A 16,379-nucleotide genomic window follows, 5' to 3' on the forward strand; every position below is an offset into this window, starting at 1 on the left:
ACACACAGACTTACTTGATGACAGACTCACTCACTCTGAGCTCCAGCACGGGAGCAGCAGCTTGAAATGCCCCAGGGACATATAGAGAGGAACTGAATTGTCTGGCTTCAGAGCAAGGACTGGAGGGGTGAGCCTTCTGGCGACCAGTGTCCAGATGGATGTGGGCAGCATATCTGAGTCTCCATCAACCTAGCTAACATTATTCATTCGCGCCACTCTGGTGATTCCCTGAGACCTCGCCCCACCCAACTTTTGGGCACACCCAAGTCACTTCCAGTGGCTTTTCCATATAACCAGCCTGTCTTGGCTCATGCTGCAGACTTTCCTAAATCTATCAAAGATTCACAAAACCCAAACAAGCAGCATCGGGCTTCAGCATGTCCCATACCTCTTGTTGAACAGCCCCAAGACCAGCACTAACAACAGCCAGCCTCAGTTCATGGCTTGGCCTCTTGAGCCACCTCAAAGCCTAGTGTGGGTGGCACCTATCTACGGATTGTTTTGTGGCTCATGCCAAGTGGCCCCAGGCAGAGCACAGGCTGCTACTGAACTTGGCCTGCCGTGGGGCCCTTCCCAGGAGGGCCCAGGGCTGACACGCTTGTTGGCCAGCTTCAGACAGAGCTGAAGCTTCACCCAGCTGCCTCCAAGGATGACACACCCAAAGGGCGGACCAGGCAAACACCAGAGCCCTGCTAAAGCAAATCCATAGGGTCAGCTGCTGCACCACAGCTCCTCCACTGTAGTCATGGCCAGTCCTCACAGCCAATCAGCCTGAGGGTCAATCTCTCCTACTGACATGCAAACAACAACCAAGGCTTAGCTACAACAGGAATGCACACACAACTCACACAGGGACACACCTGGAGCACCTGGCTCAGGTGACAAGGGCCCCCACAGGACACCTACTACATAAGGCCACTCTACTAAGACTGGGAGACATAGCAGCTCTGCCTAATAAATAGAAACAAACACAGGGAGGCAGCCAAAATGGGGAGTTAAAGAAACATATCCCAAATGAAAGAACAGAACAAAGCTCCAGAGAAAGAACTAAACAAAATGGACACAAGCAATCTACCAGATGCAAAGTTCAAAACACTGGTTATAAGGATGCTCAGTGATCTCAGGGAGAACTTCAACAAAGAGATAAACAACATAAAAATGGAGATAGAAAACATAAAAAAGGGGGTAGCCAGGTAGCTCAGCTGGTTAGAGCGTGGTGCTGATAACACCAAGGTTGCCGGTTCCATCCCTGTATGGGCCACTGTGAGCTGTGCCCTCCTTAAAAAAAAAATAAAAATAAATAAAAAAATTAAAATTAAAAAGAGCCAGTCAGAAATGAGTACAATAACTGAAATGAAGTATACATTAGAGGAAATCAACAGTAGATTAGATGAAACAGAGGATCAAGTCAGAAATTTAGAAGATAAGGTATCAGAAAACACACCCAATTAGAACAGCAAAAGGAATCCAAAAAAAAATGAGGATACTTTAAGGGCCTCTGAGACAACATCAAGTGTACCAACATTCGCATCATAGAGGTACCAGAGGAGAAGAGAGAAAGCAAGGAATTAAAAACCTATTTAATGAAATAATGATGGAAAACTCCCCTAATCTGGCAAAAGAAATAGACATACAAACCCAGGAAGTGCAGAGTCCCAAAGAAGATGAATCCAAAAACCCACAGTAAGACACATAATTTAAAATGCTAATGATTAAAGCTGAAAAAAAAAAAAAAAGAATCTTAAAAGCAGCAAGAGAAAAGCAGTTAGTTGCCTACAAGGGTGCTCCCACAAGACTGTCAGTTGATTGCTCAACAGCAACTTTGCAGGCTAGAGGGATTTGCACAAAATATTCAAAGTAATGAAAAGCAAGGACCTACAACCAAGATTACTCTACCCAGCAAAGCTATCATTTAGAATCAAAGGATAGCTGAAGAACTTCCCAGACAAGAAAGAGCTAAAGGAGTTCATCACCATCAAACCAGTATTACAAGGAATCTTAGAGGGACTTCTTTAAAATGGAAAAAATAAAAAGCAAAAATATGAATAATAAAATGGCAATAACTGTATACCAACAATTATTTTAAATGTAAACGGATTAAATGCTCCAATGACAAGAGAGGGTGGCTGAATGGATAAGAAAACAAGTCTCTTACATACCCTGCCTATAAGAGACTCACTGCAGATTGAAAGACACACTGAAACTAAAGGGATGGAAAAAACATTTCATAAAAATGGAAATGAAAAAAAACAAAGCTTGGGTAACAATACTTACACTAGACAAAATAGACTTTAATAAAACTAGAGGCTATAACAAGAGACAAAGAAGGACCCAATAATCCTATTTATGGGTATTTATCCAAAGAAACCCAAAATGCTACCTCAAGGGGATGTGTGCGTCTATATGTTCATTGCAACATTGTTTACAATGGCCAAGATGTGGAGGCAGCCTGGGTGTCCCTCAATGGATGAATGGATAAAGAGGAGGTGGTGCATATTCAACACAATGGGATATTGCTCAGCCATGGAAGGGAATGGGTTCTTGCCATCTGTGGCGGCATGGATGGACCTGGAGGACATTGTGCTGAATGGAGTATGACAGACAGAGAAAGACAGATGCAGTGTGATTTCGCTTATTTGTGGAATCTAAAGAACAAAATAAACAAACAAAACAGAAACAGACTCATAGATACAGAGAACATTTTGATGTTTGCCAGATGGGAGGGGGTTGGGGGCATGGGTGAAAAAGGGGAAGGGATTAAGTACAAATTGGCTGTTTACAAAGTAGTCATGGAGATGTAGGGTATAACATAAGGAATAGAGTCAATAATGTTTTAATAACTATGTATGGTGTCAGATGGGTACTAGATTTATCGGGGTGATAGATGGGAGGGAGGTTGAAGGACAGGGTGAAACAGTGAAGGATTAATAAGTACAAATTGGTAGTTACAAAATAGTCATGGGGATATAAAGTAAAACATAGGGAATATAGTCAATAATATGGTTATAACTATGTATAGTACCATGTGGGTACTAGATTAGTCAGGGGGATCACTTCTTAAATTATATTAATGTCTAAATACTATGCTGTATACCTGAAATTAATATAAAATAATATTGAATGTCACTGTAATTGAAAAATGAAAAAAGCAGGGGGAGGGGGCAATAAGAGGTTCAAATTTCCAGGTATAAAACAAAGAAGTCCTGGGGATGTAATGCACAGCGTGGGGAATATAGTCAATAACATTGTGAGAGCATGGTATGGTGTTAGATGGTTGCTGGACTTATTACAGTGATCACTTCTTTAGGTGTATAAATGTTCAATAACCATGGTGTACTCCTGAAAGTAATATAATATTGTATGTTAGCTGTATTTTAATAAAAATCTTTGACAAAATAAAATACTTTGGAATACACATAACCAAGGAGACATTAAGACTTGTACACTGGGGCTGGCCCGACCCCATGGTAGCAAATCCTTAGGGGTGAAACTGAATTTTGGAAACATCTCCGGACCTCCAACTCCACGGAGCAGTTGGAGCTCCTTGCCCCTAACTCCAAAGGCTGCCAGTTCGATTCCCACATGGGCCAGTGGGCTCTCAACCGCAATGTTGCTGGTTCAACTCCTCGAGTCCCTCAAGAAATGGTGGGCTGCACCCCCTGCAACTAGCAACGGCAACTGGACCTGGAGCTGAGCTGCACCCTCCACAATTAAGACTGAAAGAACAACTTGAAAGCTGAACAGCACCCTCCACAACTAAGATTGAAAAGACAACAACTTGACTTGGAAAAAAGTCCTGGAAGTACACACTGTTCCCCAATAAAGTTCTGTTCCCCTTCTCCAATAAAATCTTAAAAAAGAAAAAGACTTGTACATTGAAAACTACAAAATATCGCTGAAATAAATTAGACAGAAATAAATGGAAAGATATCCCGTGTTCATTGATGGGAAGGTTATTTTTGTTAAGCTGTCAATACTACCCAAAGTGATCTATAGATTCAATACACTCCCTGTTAAAATCCCACCCATTTTTTCTTTTGTTTGTTTGTTTTAAGGAGGGCACAGCTCACAGTGGCCCATGCGGGGATCAAACCGACAACCTTGGTGTTATCAGCACCATGCTCTAACCAACTGAGCTAACCAGCCACCCTGCCACACACCAGTGTTTTTGAAGAAATAGAAAAGTCCATCCAAAAGTTCATATGAAATTTCAAGTGACCCTGAATAGCCAAAACATCTTGAAAAAGAACAAAGTTGGAGAATTCATACAACTTCTTGATTTCAAAACTCATTAGAAAGCTACAGTAATCAAAACAGTGTGGTACAAGCATAAGGACAGACATATACAGGCCAATGGTATTAGAATAGAGAGCCCCAAAATAAATCCTCGTGTACACGGCTTAACGGTTTTCCACAGGGGTGCCAAGACATTCAACGGGGAAAGGACAGTCTTTTCAACAAATGGTGCTGGGAAAATTGAATATTCACATGCAAAAGAATGAAGTTGGATCCTTACCTTTACACCACATACAAAAATTAACTCAAAATGGATCAAAGACATAAAACTGTAAAACTCTTGGAAGAAAACAAAAGGGTAAAGTTCATGACATTGGATTTTGCAATGGTTTCTTGGATATGACAACAAACGCACAGGCAATAAAAGACAAAATAGATAAATTGGACTTCATCAAAATTAAACACTTTTCTTCATCAAAGGATACTACCAACAGCATGAAAAGGCAACCGACCGAATGGGAATTCTTGAATTTTGTGCTGGGTACGTTACCCATCCAGGTACATTATTATAATTTTTAGTGTGTCCAGTTCTAAGTGGCCCCCTGAGAACGCTAAACCCTTACTCCAGCGGTGTTGCTGCGGAAACAGAACATGTCTTGGAGTGCTCTTCTTTCACCTGCCTTCCAAGCCTCAGAGTGTTGTTTTGCTGCCCTCCATGGCAGCAAATCCTCAGGGGTGAAACTGAATTTTGGAAACAGCCCCAAGTGGTTCAGAGCCAAGACTGGTAGATGTTGCTTTTGACTAGAGAATAGATGGCTTGCTTTATTTATTTATTTATTTATTTATTTATTTATTTATTTATTTATTTTCTGCCTCATTTCACCAAGAAACTGAGGCCTTGGGCTGGTCCAAAGGACAATTTCCTTATGTGGTCTGGAGGCTGTTTACAGAGAGGAGTCCCCAAGATGTTCTGTCCTCTCCAGCATCGTGGAAATGGGTGCATAGTCTCCGACAGTAGATTATTCAAAACATTGTTTTCACTACAAGTGAAAGAGCCACCACCAAGTGCCTTAAGTGAAAAAAGGAAAGATTTATTAGCCCCAAAGCCAGGAAGGACACTGAGGGAGCTCACAAAATTGAGGAAAGAGCACAGAACTAGGGCCCCAAGGGCTGGAATTTAGGTTGCCTGTCTGGCATTCTCCTCCTCTCCAAGTGTCTCTGCCTCTCTTTGCTTGTTGACCTCTCTTGCCTTCTATTCCAGAAAGACCTCCCCAGAGGGCAAGAAACATGGTTGCCACAGCCTCCAGTTTAGTAATCCCAGTTCCATCTATAAATTCCAGGGGAGTTCTCTAACTGGCCTTGCTCAGGTCCAGGCCCACCCTTTGAGCCAATCACTGCAGTGAGAGGAATGCGGTTCTAAGACTGACTGGGAACTAAGTCACCTGTCTACTCCTGGTGTGTGTGTGTGTGTGTGTGTGTGTGTGTGTGTGTGTGTGTAACATTTGCTACCAAAATAAGGGGAGGGGGAAAAAAGCTTTCAGGCTACTTTGAACTATGATAAGGACAGTGCCACCTGGGGTGTGCTAAGAATCCACATGGTCTCCAGAATTCTTCAGGAAACTAGAATCTAGTTTGGGAGACAAGACACAAAAATAACCAGAATGCAACAGCTTGCAGTGACTCAAAGAGTGGCTAAGAATATCTGGAACTCCCTACCCACCTCATAAGCTTGTCTCTTGGGCAAAAATTAGACACTTAATGTGAAAAGGCTTTGAAAACACAGCAGTAACAAAGCCCTTTACAGGTCACCTGGCACATTCACACCCACCCTGGGGGCAAAGCATGGGCTCTGGTGTCAGACTGCCTCACCTTCCTGAGCTACAAAATGGGAATGATACTAGTTCTCACCTCATAGGGTTGTTGGAGAATTAGGGATCATGGGTGTGGAGTACTCAGCAGAGTGGTATACAGTAGGTGATCAATACATGTAAGGTAGGATTTTTGCATATTGTGACCTGAGCCTCTTTAACCACCTACAGGATAGACATGGCAAGACTAACATTCCCACTTTATAAGGAGGACACAGAAATAAAGGACTTGTCTGCTAGTTATTAGTCCTGCTGGTGATGGCAGAGCTAGGGAAAACCAGCACCGTGTTCCCAAGGTTCGCATTCCAAAAGGGTCAGGCCTAAGAGAGGCCTGTAGAGTGCCAGGTGGAGGTGTAGAGAGACAGCCAGTGTTCATGGAGAAGTGGGGATGTCCTTTGGGGTCAGCCAGTACCTTGTATGAAGCAGGGTAGGCTGTGAAGGGACGTGCAAGCCCTCTGCCGGCCTCCATTTATGCTGGGGGCTTGGAGCATTATGGGGGTAGGAAGCGTGTGGGGCTTATCACCCCAAGCCTTCCTCAGCCGTCTGACACCCGTGCCTCCTCAGGTACCCGGTCCCCACCCCCCAGAGCTCCTTTCCCGTGCGCATGTTTCCCGGACCCATGCATTCTCCTCTATAAATACCAGCTCTGGTATTTTGGGTTGGCAGCTGTTGCTGCCAGAGAGATGGCTGGGTTGACATGCGGCTCCTGACAAAACACAAACCCCTGGTGTGTGTGTGGTTGTGGGTGGTGGTGTGAGTAGGGGGATGAATCAGAGAGGGGTGGGGTGGATACAAGGGGGCAGAAGCCAGGCGAAGTTGGTGGCACGGAGGTGAGTGTACATAGTGATTGGAAACTGAAAGTGGAACAGACCCTTTCTGGAAATCACCCTGTTGCTTATAAACTTGAGGCCCCACCTTCACCAGTAGGGGTGGGGGTGGGGGTGAGGAAAAGGGCCTATACTAGTCCAGAGGGAAACTGAGGCTCAGAGCTAGAACCCAGGTTCCAGTGGACATACCTGAGCAGGCCAGCTCTGGCCAGGATTGCTCTCTGCCCCCAGGGCACCCTCCCATCCTTGGGCCTGCCAGAGATTCCCCACCTCTAGGCCTGACTGATGGTCTCCTGGTCTTCACCTGAGCCCTCCCAAACTTCTGCCACTTCTAGAGAATCTTTAGAAAAAAGGTGACTTGGAGACTTTCTTGGGAACAGGCCTTGTCCCTTCAGTAAATGACCCAAAGTCTCATGTTGGAGCAAAAAGGAGACCCTCAAACTAAGTGGAAGCCTCTCTGGGACTATCTCCCCTGACCAACCCCAGGAGGAGGCAGGCACCCAAGGGCTGAATGGGGCCTGCCTGGGGCTTCCAAACATGCTCGCAGCCTGGGTGAAGCCGCAGCCCTGGTGAAGTCGTTGACAGGCCGGCCTGTCTTCTGCCCTCCTAGGTCCACCAGCCACTCCTACACCCCTCAAGGGCCCCCCACCCGCCGGCTGGGGGCACAGGCCTCTTGCGGGGTAGCTGGCCTCCCCACCCCCACGCCAGCGGCCGCCCTTTCCTGGCAGGACAGCAGGATCCTGCAGCTGTCAGGGGAGGGGCGGCGGGGGCTGATGTCAGGAGGGATACAAATAGTGCGGACGGCTGGGGGCCCTGTCTCCCCTCTCCGCATCCACTCTCCGGCCGGCCGCCCGCCTGCCGCCTCCTCCGCGCCGCCCAGCCTCGCCCGCGCCGCCACCATGAGCCAGGCCTACTCGTCCAGCCAGCGCGTGTCCTCCTACCGCCGCACCTTCGGCGGGTCCCCGGCCTTCCCGCTCAGCTCCCCCCTGAGCTCGCCGGTGTTCTCGCGCGCGGGCTTCGGCACCAAGGGCTCCTCGAGCTCGATGTCGTCCCGCGTGTACCAGGTGTCGCGCACGTCGGGCGGGGCAGGGGGCCTGGGGTCGCTGCGGGCCAGCCGGCTGGGGACAGCCCGCGTGCCCTCCTCCTACGGCGCGGGCGAGCTGCTGGACTTCTCGCTGGCAGACGCGGTGAACCAGGAGTTCCTGACCACGCGCACCAACGAGAAGGTGGAGCTGCAGGAGCTCAACGACCGCTTCGCCAACTACATCGAGAAGGTGCGCTTCCTGGAGCAGCAGAACGCGGTGCTCGCCGCCGAGGTGAACCGGCTCAAGGCCCGCGAGCCCACTCGGGTCGCTGAGATCTACGAGGAGGAGCTGCGCGAGCTGCGGCGCCAGGTGGAGGTGCTCACCAACCAGCGCGCCCGCGTCGACGTCGAGCGCGACAACCTGCTGGACGACCTGCAGCGGCTCAAGGCCAAGTGAGCACCCGGTGCTCCCAGAACCCCTTGTCCACGCTGGGCGCCAGGGACCCTTTCCTGCCCCCAAGAAGGTCATCTACTTGTGTCCCCCGAGGGGAGATAGGTTCCGGGCTCTCCCTTGTGCTCCTGTTCGGCGAAGCAGTTTTTTGGGGGGACATGATGGGGTGGAAATGGGAGACCTTGGAAGACCAGGGGCCCTGTGGACAGCCCCCTGAAAAAGCGTCTTAAGATACTGGGGTGATGTTGATGGGGGTCAGGCAGGCAGATGGGTGGAGGAAAGAGGTCCAAGTGCAGTCAGAGGGGAAGGGGGAGGTGGACAGGAGACCAGGAAATCTGGGGCCAGCTGGGAAGGGCAAGGGGTGGGGAATCCAAGCAGTAGCTCTCAGCTACTCTGCGATGAGGCTTTGGGGAGGGGGTTAGAGAAGGGAATCTGCCCCTGGGCTGGGCTGAGGCTGTGCCATTTCACAAGGGAATGGGTAAGTTAGAGGGAATGGGAGAGTGGGTGGGGGACTGTAGCCCTCAGAAAACTTAGAGATGGGGCTTCACCGGGCTCCCAGTAGGAAAGGGCAGCAAGTATAGAGCAAGTATTCATGGGTCCTGCTTCTGAGAGCCCATGTGAGCAGAGTCACCACCCTGCTGCCCAGGTTACAAACATCATTTGAGCACGTACACAGGCCCGGCTGGAGCTGCAAACCAGGAACACAGAAGTGGATAAAATAGACTGTTCCTAATCCCAGGGAGGTCACAGTCTGGTGGGGACATAGACTTCCAGGGTGTGGCTCTAGTGCAGAGATTGGGCCACTTCCTGTCCACTCTCTGGGTGGGCGGGGCCTCTTGTCTCCACCCAGCAGCCAGTTTTCCTTTCTGTCCTGAGCCCACTCCCTGGGCAGCCCAAGGCCAGTCATCTCCAGGGCCAGTTTTAGTATCCCCACCAACTGTCTGTTTTTCCATCTGTCTGTTCCTACCAGGCTGCAAGAGGAGATTCAGCTAAAAGAAGAAGCAGAGAATAACTTGGCGGCCTTCCGTGCGGTGAGCCTCTTTGGACCCCCAGCAGCCTTACCCCTCTTTCCCCCTGTGTGGCCCCTGGTCTCCCTCTGCCCTTCCTGGGTGATAGGTGACCCTGTCCCTCTTGTTGGACCTCTCCCAGGATGTGGATGCTGCCACTCTAGCGCGCATTGACCTGGAGCGCAGGATCGAATCTCTCAACGAGGAAATTGCATTCCTTAAGAAAGTGCATGAAGAGGTATGCCCTGGGCCCTCCTCCCCAGGGTCCTTAGACACTGGTGAAAGTAGGTGGTGTGGGGGTGGGGGACAGTGGTAGTGCCTGGCTCTGGGAATGGAGGTGTGAGGGTGCTGGGGGGTGGGGTGCCTGGTAGGGGACTGAAGCCCAGCTGCACCATGCAGGAGATCCGAGAGCTGCAGGCCCAGCTTCAGGAACAGCAGGTCCAGGTGGAGATGGACATGTCCAAGCCAGACCTCACCGCCGCGCTTAGGGACATCCGGGCCCAGTACGAGACCATCGCGGCTAAGAACATCTCAGAAGCTGAGGAATGGTACAAGTCAAAGGTAGGCGGCCTGGCCCCTCCCTCCCCCTCAATCCCAGGTTTGGAGTTGCTTTCTGTGGCTCCATCCACGGGGAGGAGGGTGAGCTAGGGTCTCCATGCTCCCTTGCCCACCTCTGCCTGCATCATCTCAGGGCCCCTCTCTGCCTTTAGGTGTCTGACCTGACCCAGGCAGCCAACAAGAATAATGACGCATTGCGCCAGGCCAAGCAGGAGATGATGGAGTACCGACACCAGATCCAGTCCTACACCTGCGAGATCGATGCCCTCAAGGGCACTGTGAGTCCCTGCTTACCTCACCCAGCTCAGCCTTTCCTGCCCGTACCTCACACCCTCAGTCTGTGATGATGGGCCCATCACATACCCTCTCTGGGCCTCCGTCTCCTCATATCTGCCACAGGAGTAAAAACAGGTGGATTACCAGTTGGGCTTTCAGAAAATCATGGGGCTCCTATGTGGGTGCAGGGAAGGCTGAACATTTATCAGTTCTATTCTCTGAGTTTCCACATAACACTTCATTTGAGTTCAGGGTTCCCTGGCTGAGATGGGTTTGACAATTCCTGGACCTGACTCTCTGGGGTTGCTTGCCAGCCCCAGATGTTTGTGTCGCTGTCCATCTTGGGACCCTAGTGTTCCCCACCCACCCACCCCCAACAACCTGATGTTGACCTAGTCGCCCCTCCCCTGCAGAATGATTCCCTGATGAGGCAGATGCGGGAGCTGGAGGACCGCTTTGCTAGTGAGGCCAGCGGTTACCAGGACAACATTGCTCGCCTAGAGGAGGAGATCCGGCACCTCAAGGATGAGATGGCCCGCCACCTGCGGGAGTATCAGGACCTGCTCAATGTCAAGATGGCCCTGGACGTAGAGATTGCCACCTACCGGAAGCTGCTGGAGGGCGAGGAGAGCCGGTGAGGGGCAAGGAGGGGGCTGGCATTCTGAGAGATGCTGGGGGCTCATTCCTGCCCTGGGGGACGGGGCTCAGGATCACCTCAAACAAGATCTGGAAATAATTTTATACAAGAGTCCACCACTCCACTAATTGCAGAGAATTAATCAAGGCCACCCGGGGAAAAAGTGATTTAATTAATAGCTTTTATAAAAAGAGAAATGTAAGTATTCCCTCATCTACCTTCAGAATTAAGAACTAGCAGCATAAAACCATGTTCAGCAACTGGTAATAAAATAAAGTATTACTGCCAGTCAAGGGAGAGATGAGAGCAAAGGGAGGAATGATGAGGAAAGAAAGGGAGGGGCCAGATGGAGACAGAGGGAGACGGAGAGACAGAGAGGCTTGAATGCAGGCTAAGAGAGAGGGTACAGAGGCTTGTGCACTGAGGGTGCATGTGCGCAAGCATGCACACACACACAGACACACACACACACACGTGCTCATAGGAAAAGAACCAGTAGGACATACTCAGACTTGTCAACTCACCTCTAAACACAGAAAACACCGTACAACTGAAAGGGACACGAGAGAACCTGCTGGGGGAAAGGAAAGGTTCTATACCTTGATTGAGACTCATAGTTATATGGATGTAGACATTGCTCAAAACTCACTGGATGGCCCAGTAAAGATCTGTGTGTTTCACTGAATGTAAACTTAATCTCAATTTAAAATAGGTCATTAGCTCAAAAAAATGATGCCCATTGATACTCATAAAAATGATAACATCTGAAGTTTCAAAAAATCAGCAGACTTATTTATTTATTTATTTATAATTGAAGTTTATTGGGGTGACAATTGTTAGTAAGGTTACATAGATTTCAGGTGTACAATTCTGTATTACATCATCTATAAATCACATTGTGTGTTCACCACCCAGAGTCAGTTCTCTTTCCATCACCATGTATTTGATCCCCTTTACCCTCATCTACCCTGTCCCCTTACCCTCTGGTAACCACTAAGCTATTGAGCAGACATATTTAGATATAGACTTACACAAAGAGAGATTTCAGGTTTCGTATAACACGTACATATAATGGCGTTTTAAGGTAGCTAAAGTCACATTGCATTTTCCTGGCACTAGGCATACATGGGTATGGCAGCTCTTGGAACTTGGCCTCACGTGGGTGGGTCAGAAGTTCCCAGCCTGCCTGGAGGGTGGGCACACACAATGGATGTCACCCAGCCTTGCTATGGATACACCCTGCAGTGTCAGGAGTGAGAAGGAAACCCTGGTAAACGGGAGAGGGTAGTGGGGTAGGAGGTCTGGTGTCATGTCAGCAGGTTAGAGAAGGAATAGACGGAATGAGTGATCCTTCCAGAAAGGATAGTTCCTGGAACAGCCGGAGTTGGTTCTGATCCCATACCTTGAGCAGTGTGATAGTGGGAGTGCTGGGGTTCATGGGACCGGGACAGCTGAGGATGTTGTTTAGAGAGAGGACCAGGGCAAGCTTTAATGGGTGGAAGAGATGGAGGGTCCTAATTCTATGGGGATTTGGTCTCTCCTCTTTCAGGATCAATCTTCCTATCCAGACCTTCTCCACCCTCAACTTCCGAGGTGAGTGCTTGTTGGCAGGTGGAGGCTGGGGTGGCAAGGGGTTGGAGTCCAGCATGGGCACTGCCCAAGGCCACCCAGGAGTAGAGGATGGAACCATGGGGACAGGGCTGGGGTCTGGAGATGAGAAATGGGGCCGCTGCGGGGGCAAGGGAGGAAGTTTAGGTAGAGGCATCTTTTGACAGTACTTTATTATTTCATTTCATTTTTATTTTTATGTATCTTTTTATTTAAATTTATTGGGGTGACAATTGTTAGTAAGGTTACATAGATTTCAGGTGTACAATTCTGTAATACATCATCTATAAATCCCATTGTGAGTTCACCACCCAGAGTCAGTTCTCCTTCCATCACCATATATTTGATCCCCCTTACCCTCATCTCCCACTCCCCACCCCCTTACCCGCTGGTAACCACTAAACTATTGTATTTGTATGTATTTTAATCTCATGGTATTGTACTGAGCACGTCCCCTACACCTGGTGGGATTATTGAGTATCAGCAAATAGCTTCTGTTTCCTGACGTACCCAAACTCTGAAGGAACCAGGAGTGTCCTTGGGGGACTGCAGCGGGAGCATCTAGAACCATTCACACTGGGCTACAAGGCTCCCACCACCTAGTGTCTGTATGGCAAATTGCCAAGTGCCACCCCCCCACCTGCCCCCCTCCCAACTGCTTGTTGAACATCTCCAGTGTGCTGGAGCAAGATGTTGGGTGCACGTTTGAAACAATGAAGCCAAACCCTAGCGAAGCCAAACAATTAGAAGAGGGAGCTCCTGGGGCATTCTGCCATTCTGCCATTAGTGAGATGCAGATTGCATGGCTTTCCAACCTGGAGAGCAGAAAAACACACTATAATGATACATTAGGAAAGGAAGTCAGAGTCCTTGGCACATTCGCCTTTCCTAGACCAAACCATTTATATCTTCGATGTGCATTTCCATCAGGAAAAAATACATACTGTGCTCCGCCAAGTTACAATGTTCATCGCAGACACCACGTGTGAGCCTTGCGTTTAAAACTGCTTAATACGTTTTGAAATTAATAGTCCTGTGGCCGCCATAGGGCAAGTATTATTGTTACCATTTCACAATGAGGAAACTGAGGCACAGAGGGGCAAGTCACTGGCTGCCAACACACTGAATCAATGACTGACTCCTGTCCGTCTCTCTGTCATTAGGATATCAAGTTATTCATCCGGAATTTTAAAGGGGCCTGAGTACCATGAGATCCTCCAAAAGAGTATCTCAGGACTGGGCTTTGGGGTGCTAACTGTCAGGGTACAAATTCATGCAGGGCTCTCCTGCAGCCCAGGGACAGAGAGGGAGCAAGGAGATGTGTGGGGGATGGGAATGCTGAGTGGCCTGAGTCTCAGGAGTCCCACCCTCCTGCACCAGCCCACACCTGGAGCACATCTGTTGGCTTCTGATCCCATCTCAGCCATGGGACCGGCCCTGGGGTCTGCAGTGCCACTTGCTGGGTGTTGGGCTCAAGGACAGGTGATAAAAGTTTTGCTGAGAAAGTACCAGGCACATCTTGAAGGGGTGGGAGTCTTCCGTGCTCTGCCCCATGGACCAGGGATGGACTCCCAGCCGCTGCAGCTGCCTGGGCCTGGACTTGGTCAGGCTGAGCATGGGGGTGGATCTGTTACAGAAACAAGCCCTGAACAAAGGGGTTCCGAGGTCCATACCAAGAAGACAGTGATGATCAAGACCATTGAGACCCGAGATGGGGAGGTGAGCGGTCTGCCTTGGTGGGGGCTGTGGGGTACATCTGGGGGCTGTCAGCCGGGTGCTTTCCACCAGCTGTGCTTGTTCGAGCCCCTCTCTGGGGGGAGAAGGGGTCCTGCCATGCTTGGGTGGGGGCGGACGGCTATGGCTCTATAATCCTCCCAGCGCTGGATTGGACTGAGTTTCCCTTTTTTCCCAGGTCGTGAGTGAGGCCACACAGCAGCAACACGAGGTGCTCTAAAGCCAGAGACCCCTTTGCCACCAGAGACCGCCCTTGCCCCTGTCCTCACTGCCTCCTGAAGCCAGCCTCCTTCCATCCCAGGGCACCACACCCAGCCACAGTGCTCCCTTCACAGCCTCTGACCCCTGCTCACCAACTTCCCCTTACGGTCCCCACAGGGGACATGGCCCATCCCTGCCGAGCATAGGCAGCCCCCAGCAGTGTAAGTCCTGGATGTTGGAATTGAGTGAGCCTGGGTCTTAGTCACCCTTGGGGTGTGCTGGGTAGGGCCTAGGTGGAGCCAAGGCAGAGTAGTGACCCTGCCATTCCCACCTCTGTAACCTCAGGCTCTAGCCTCTGGTTTGGAGAGGGCCTGCCCCATCCAAGTAGGGTGTTGGGACCCACATGATCAGGATGGAGCCCTGTGGACCTCCCTACTCCCCAGCCTGGGTCAGAGAGACAAAGGGCTTCCTCCATAGTAAGCTGGGCAGGTAACTGGGGGACTAGCCCCTGTGGAGACTGCTTGGGGGCACTAAACTGACCCCATAGTCTCTTACGTTCCCAGGGTGGGCTTAGCAAGCAGGGGCTATAAGAAGGAACCCCCGAAGGTGCCAGATGTGGGAGCAGGAGATTCAGAAGGAGAGAGGGTAGGTGAGATGCTGAGAGGAAAGGAAAGGAGAGAGGCAGAGAGCGGTCTCAGGCAGGTGGCAGGGATGCCCACCTCCCCGTGCCTGCCCCTCCCCCACTGCAGGGGCTCTGGACAGAAACAATAAAAACATAAGCACAAGTCTAGCATGTTCCCTGCTGTCTTGACTGCCCAGTCTTCCCTAAGGACGCCCAGGGCCCTATCGAACTGTCCCCCGCGAGGGACTGTGTGCTGCCCTCCTGCCCAGCCAGACTATCCCCCAAGGCCTGTCACACCTTCTGTTCCCAGAGCCACCCAGCCTTGTTGTATGCGTGTAGCATATGGGGAAGGAGACCAGACGGGGTTTTTGTAGGGGAACTACAGACACCTATTAGGCCCCAAGTCTGGGACTGTCCCCCTTGGGCCTCCTACTCCCCTTTGGGTCATCAGGGCCTGGGACACCACCTGCTGCTCTTTTTGAAGGTCACCCCTGCTCTCTGTAGACTGGCTCTGAAGTAGGGCTCCCCCAGTTCCTTCCCCAAAGAAGCTTACAGCCTCTTTTCATTAAACCTGCTGGAGCACCTTTTGTACACGAGGGTCAATTCAGGAAAAATAACAAGGTTAAGGAAAGTGGAAAGCTCTTATCTTGCTCTTGGAGAAGACCCAATCCTCTAAAGATGTCCATTCATCCCCCATTAAGCTATAATTTCAATGCAAGGCTATCTCAATTAAAATACTAAAGGGAAAATTTGGGAGAATTGGAAAGATGGGAGGAGAACATAGGACATATGAAAAGAAAATTAGGAAATTGTGGAACAAAACATTCACACAGATATGTTGAAGGTTTCTGTGGGGAAACCTTGATTACTCAACACAGGGCTTGGAGGCAATTGGGGAGTCATGGGGTGGGAGCAGGAGGGAAGGCTGTCTGTCTCTCTTTTCACTCCTTCCAAAAAATAAATTCCAGGTAGATCAATGATTTCGGAAGCTTGATGGATCCATGCAGGTTTCAGGCTTCCTGTCACTCCTCACAGATTTAAAGGTTCTCCTGTAGAGACAGGAAGAGGGTAGAAATCACAAACACGATAAATTCACCATCTGTAGGTGAAATAAACCTAATGGGGTTTTAGTCTTCAGGTCTCTAGTCTGATGTTCCCAACTGGTTTTCTTCCAGAAACTTTCTCTCCTCCTTGGACACGGCCCTGCTCAGAAGTTGCCCCTTCCCCTCTGGGCTGTGTAGTCCCTCCTTCTAAGAAGGACCCCTTCTCTGTGGTTTTCTTTGCCCTGCCACACCCCAAGTCCTCTCCCTAGGCCACTGGTGACTCACGA

The 16,379-nt window shown here is 49.8% G+C and overlaps 1 protein-coding gene across 1 annotated transcript; it reads left to right on the plus strand.

Moving 5' to 3' along the window:
• The first annotated feature begins 7,732 nt into the window (after positions 1 to 7,732).
• Positions 7,733 to 15,217, plus strand: DES (desmin). Its single transcript, XM_019741859.2, has 9 exons — positions 7,733 to 8,408; positions 9,377 to 9,437; positions 9,556 to 9,651; positions 9,813 to 9,974; positions 10,124 to 10,249; positions 10,661 to 10,881; positions 12,434 to 12,477; positions 14,129 to 14,211; positions 14,405 to 15,217. The coding sequence occupies exons 1-9, from the start codon at positions 7,831 to 7,833 to the stop codon at positions 14,444 to 14,446; spliced, it is 1,413 nt and encodes a 470-aa protein (XP_019597418.2). The 5' UTR covers positions 7,733 to 7,830; the 3' UTR covers positions 14,447 to 15,217.
• Positions 15,218 to 16,379: the final 1,162 nt, after the last annotated feature.

The sequence above is a fragment of the Rhinolophus sinicus genome, linkage group LG01, assembly GCF_036562045.2.
Source record: "Rhinolophus sinicus isolate RSC01 linkage group LG01, ASM3656204v1, whole genome shotgun sequence".
Classification (NCBI taxonomy): domain Eukaryota; kingdom Metazoa; phylum Chordata; class Mammalia; order Chiroptera; family Rhinolophidae; genus Rhinolophus; species Rhinolophus sinicus.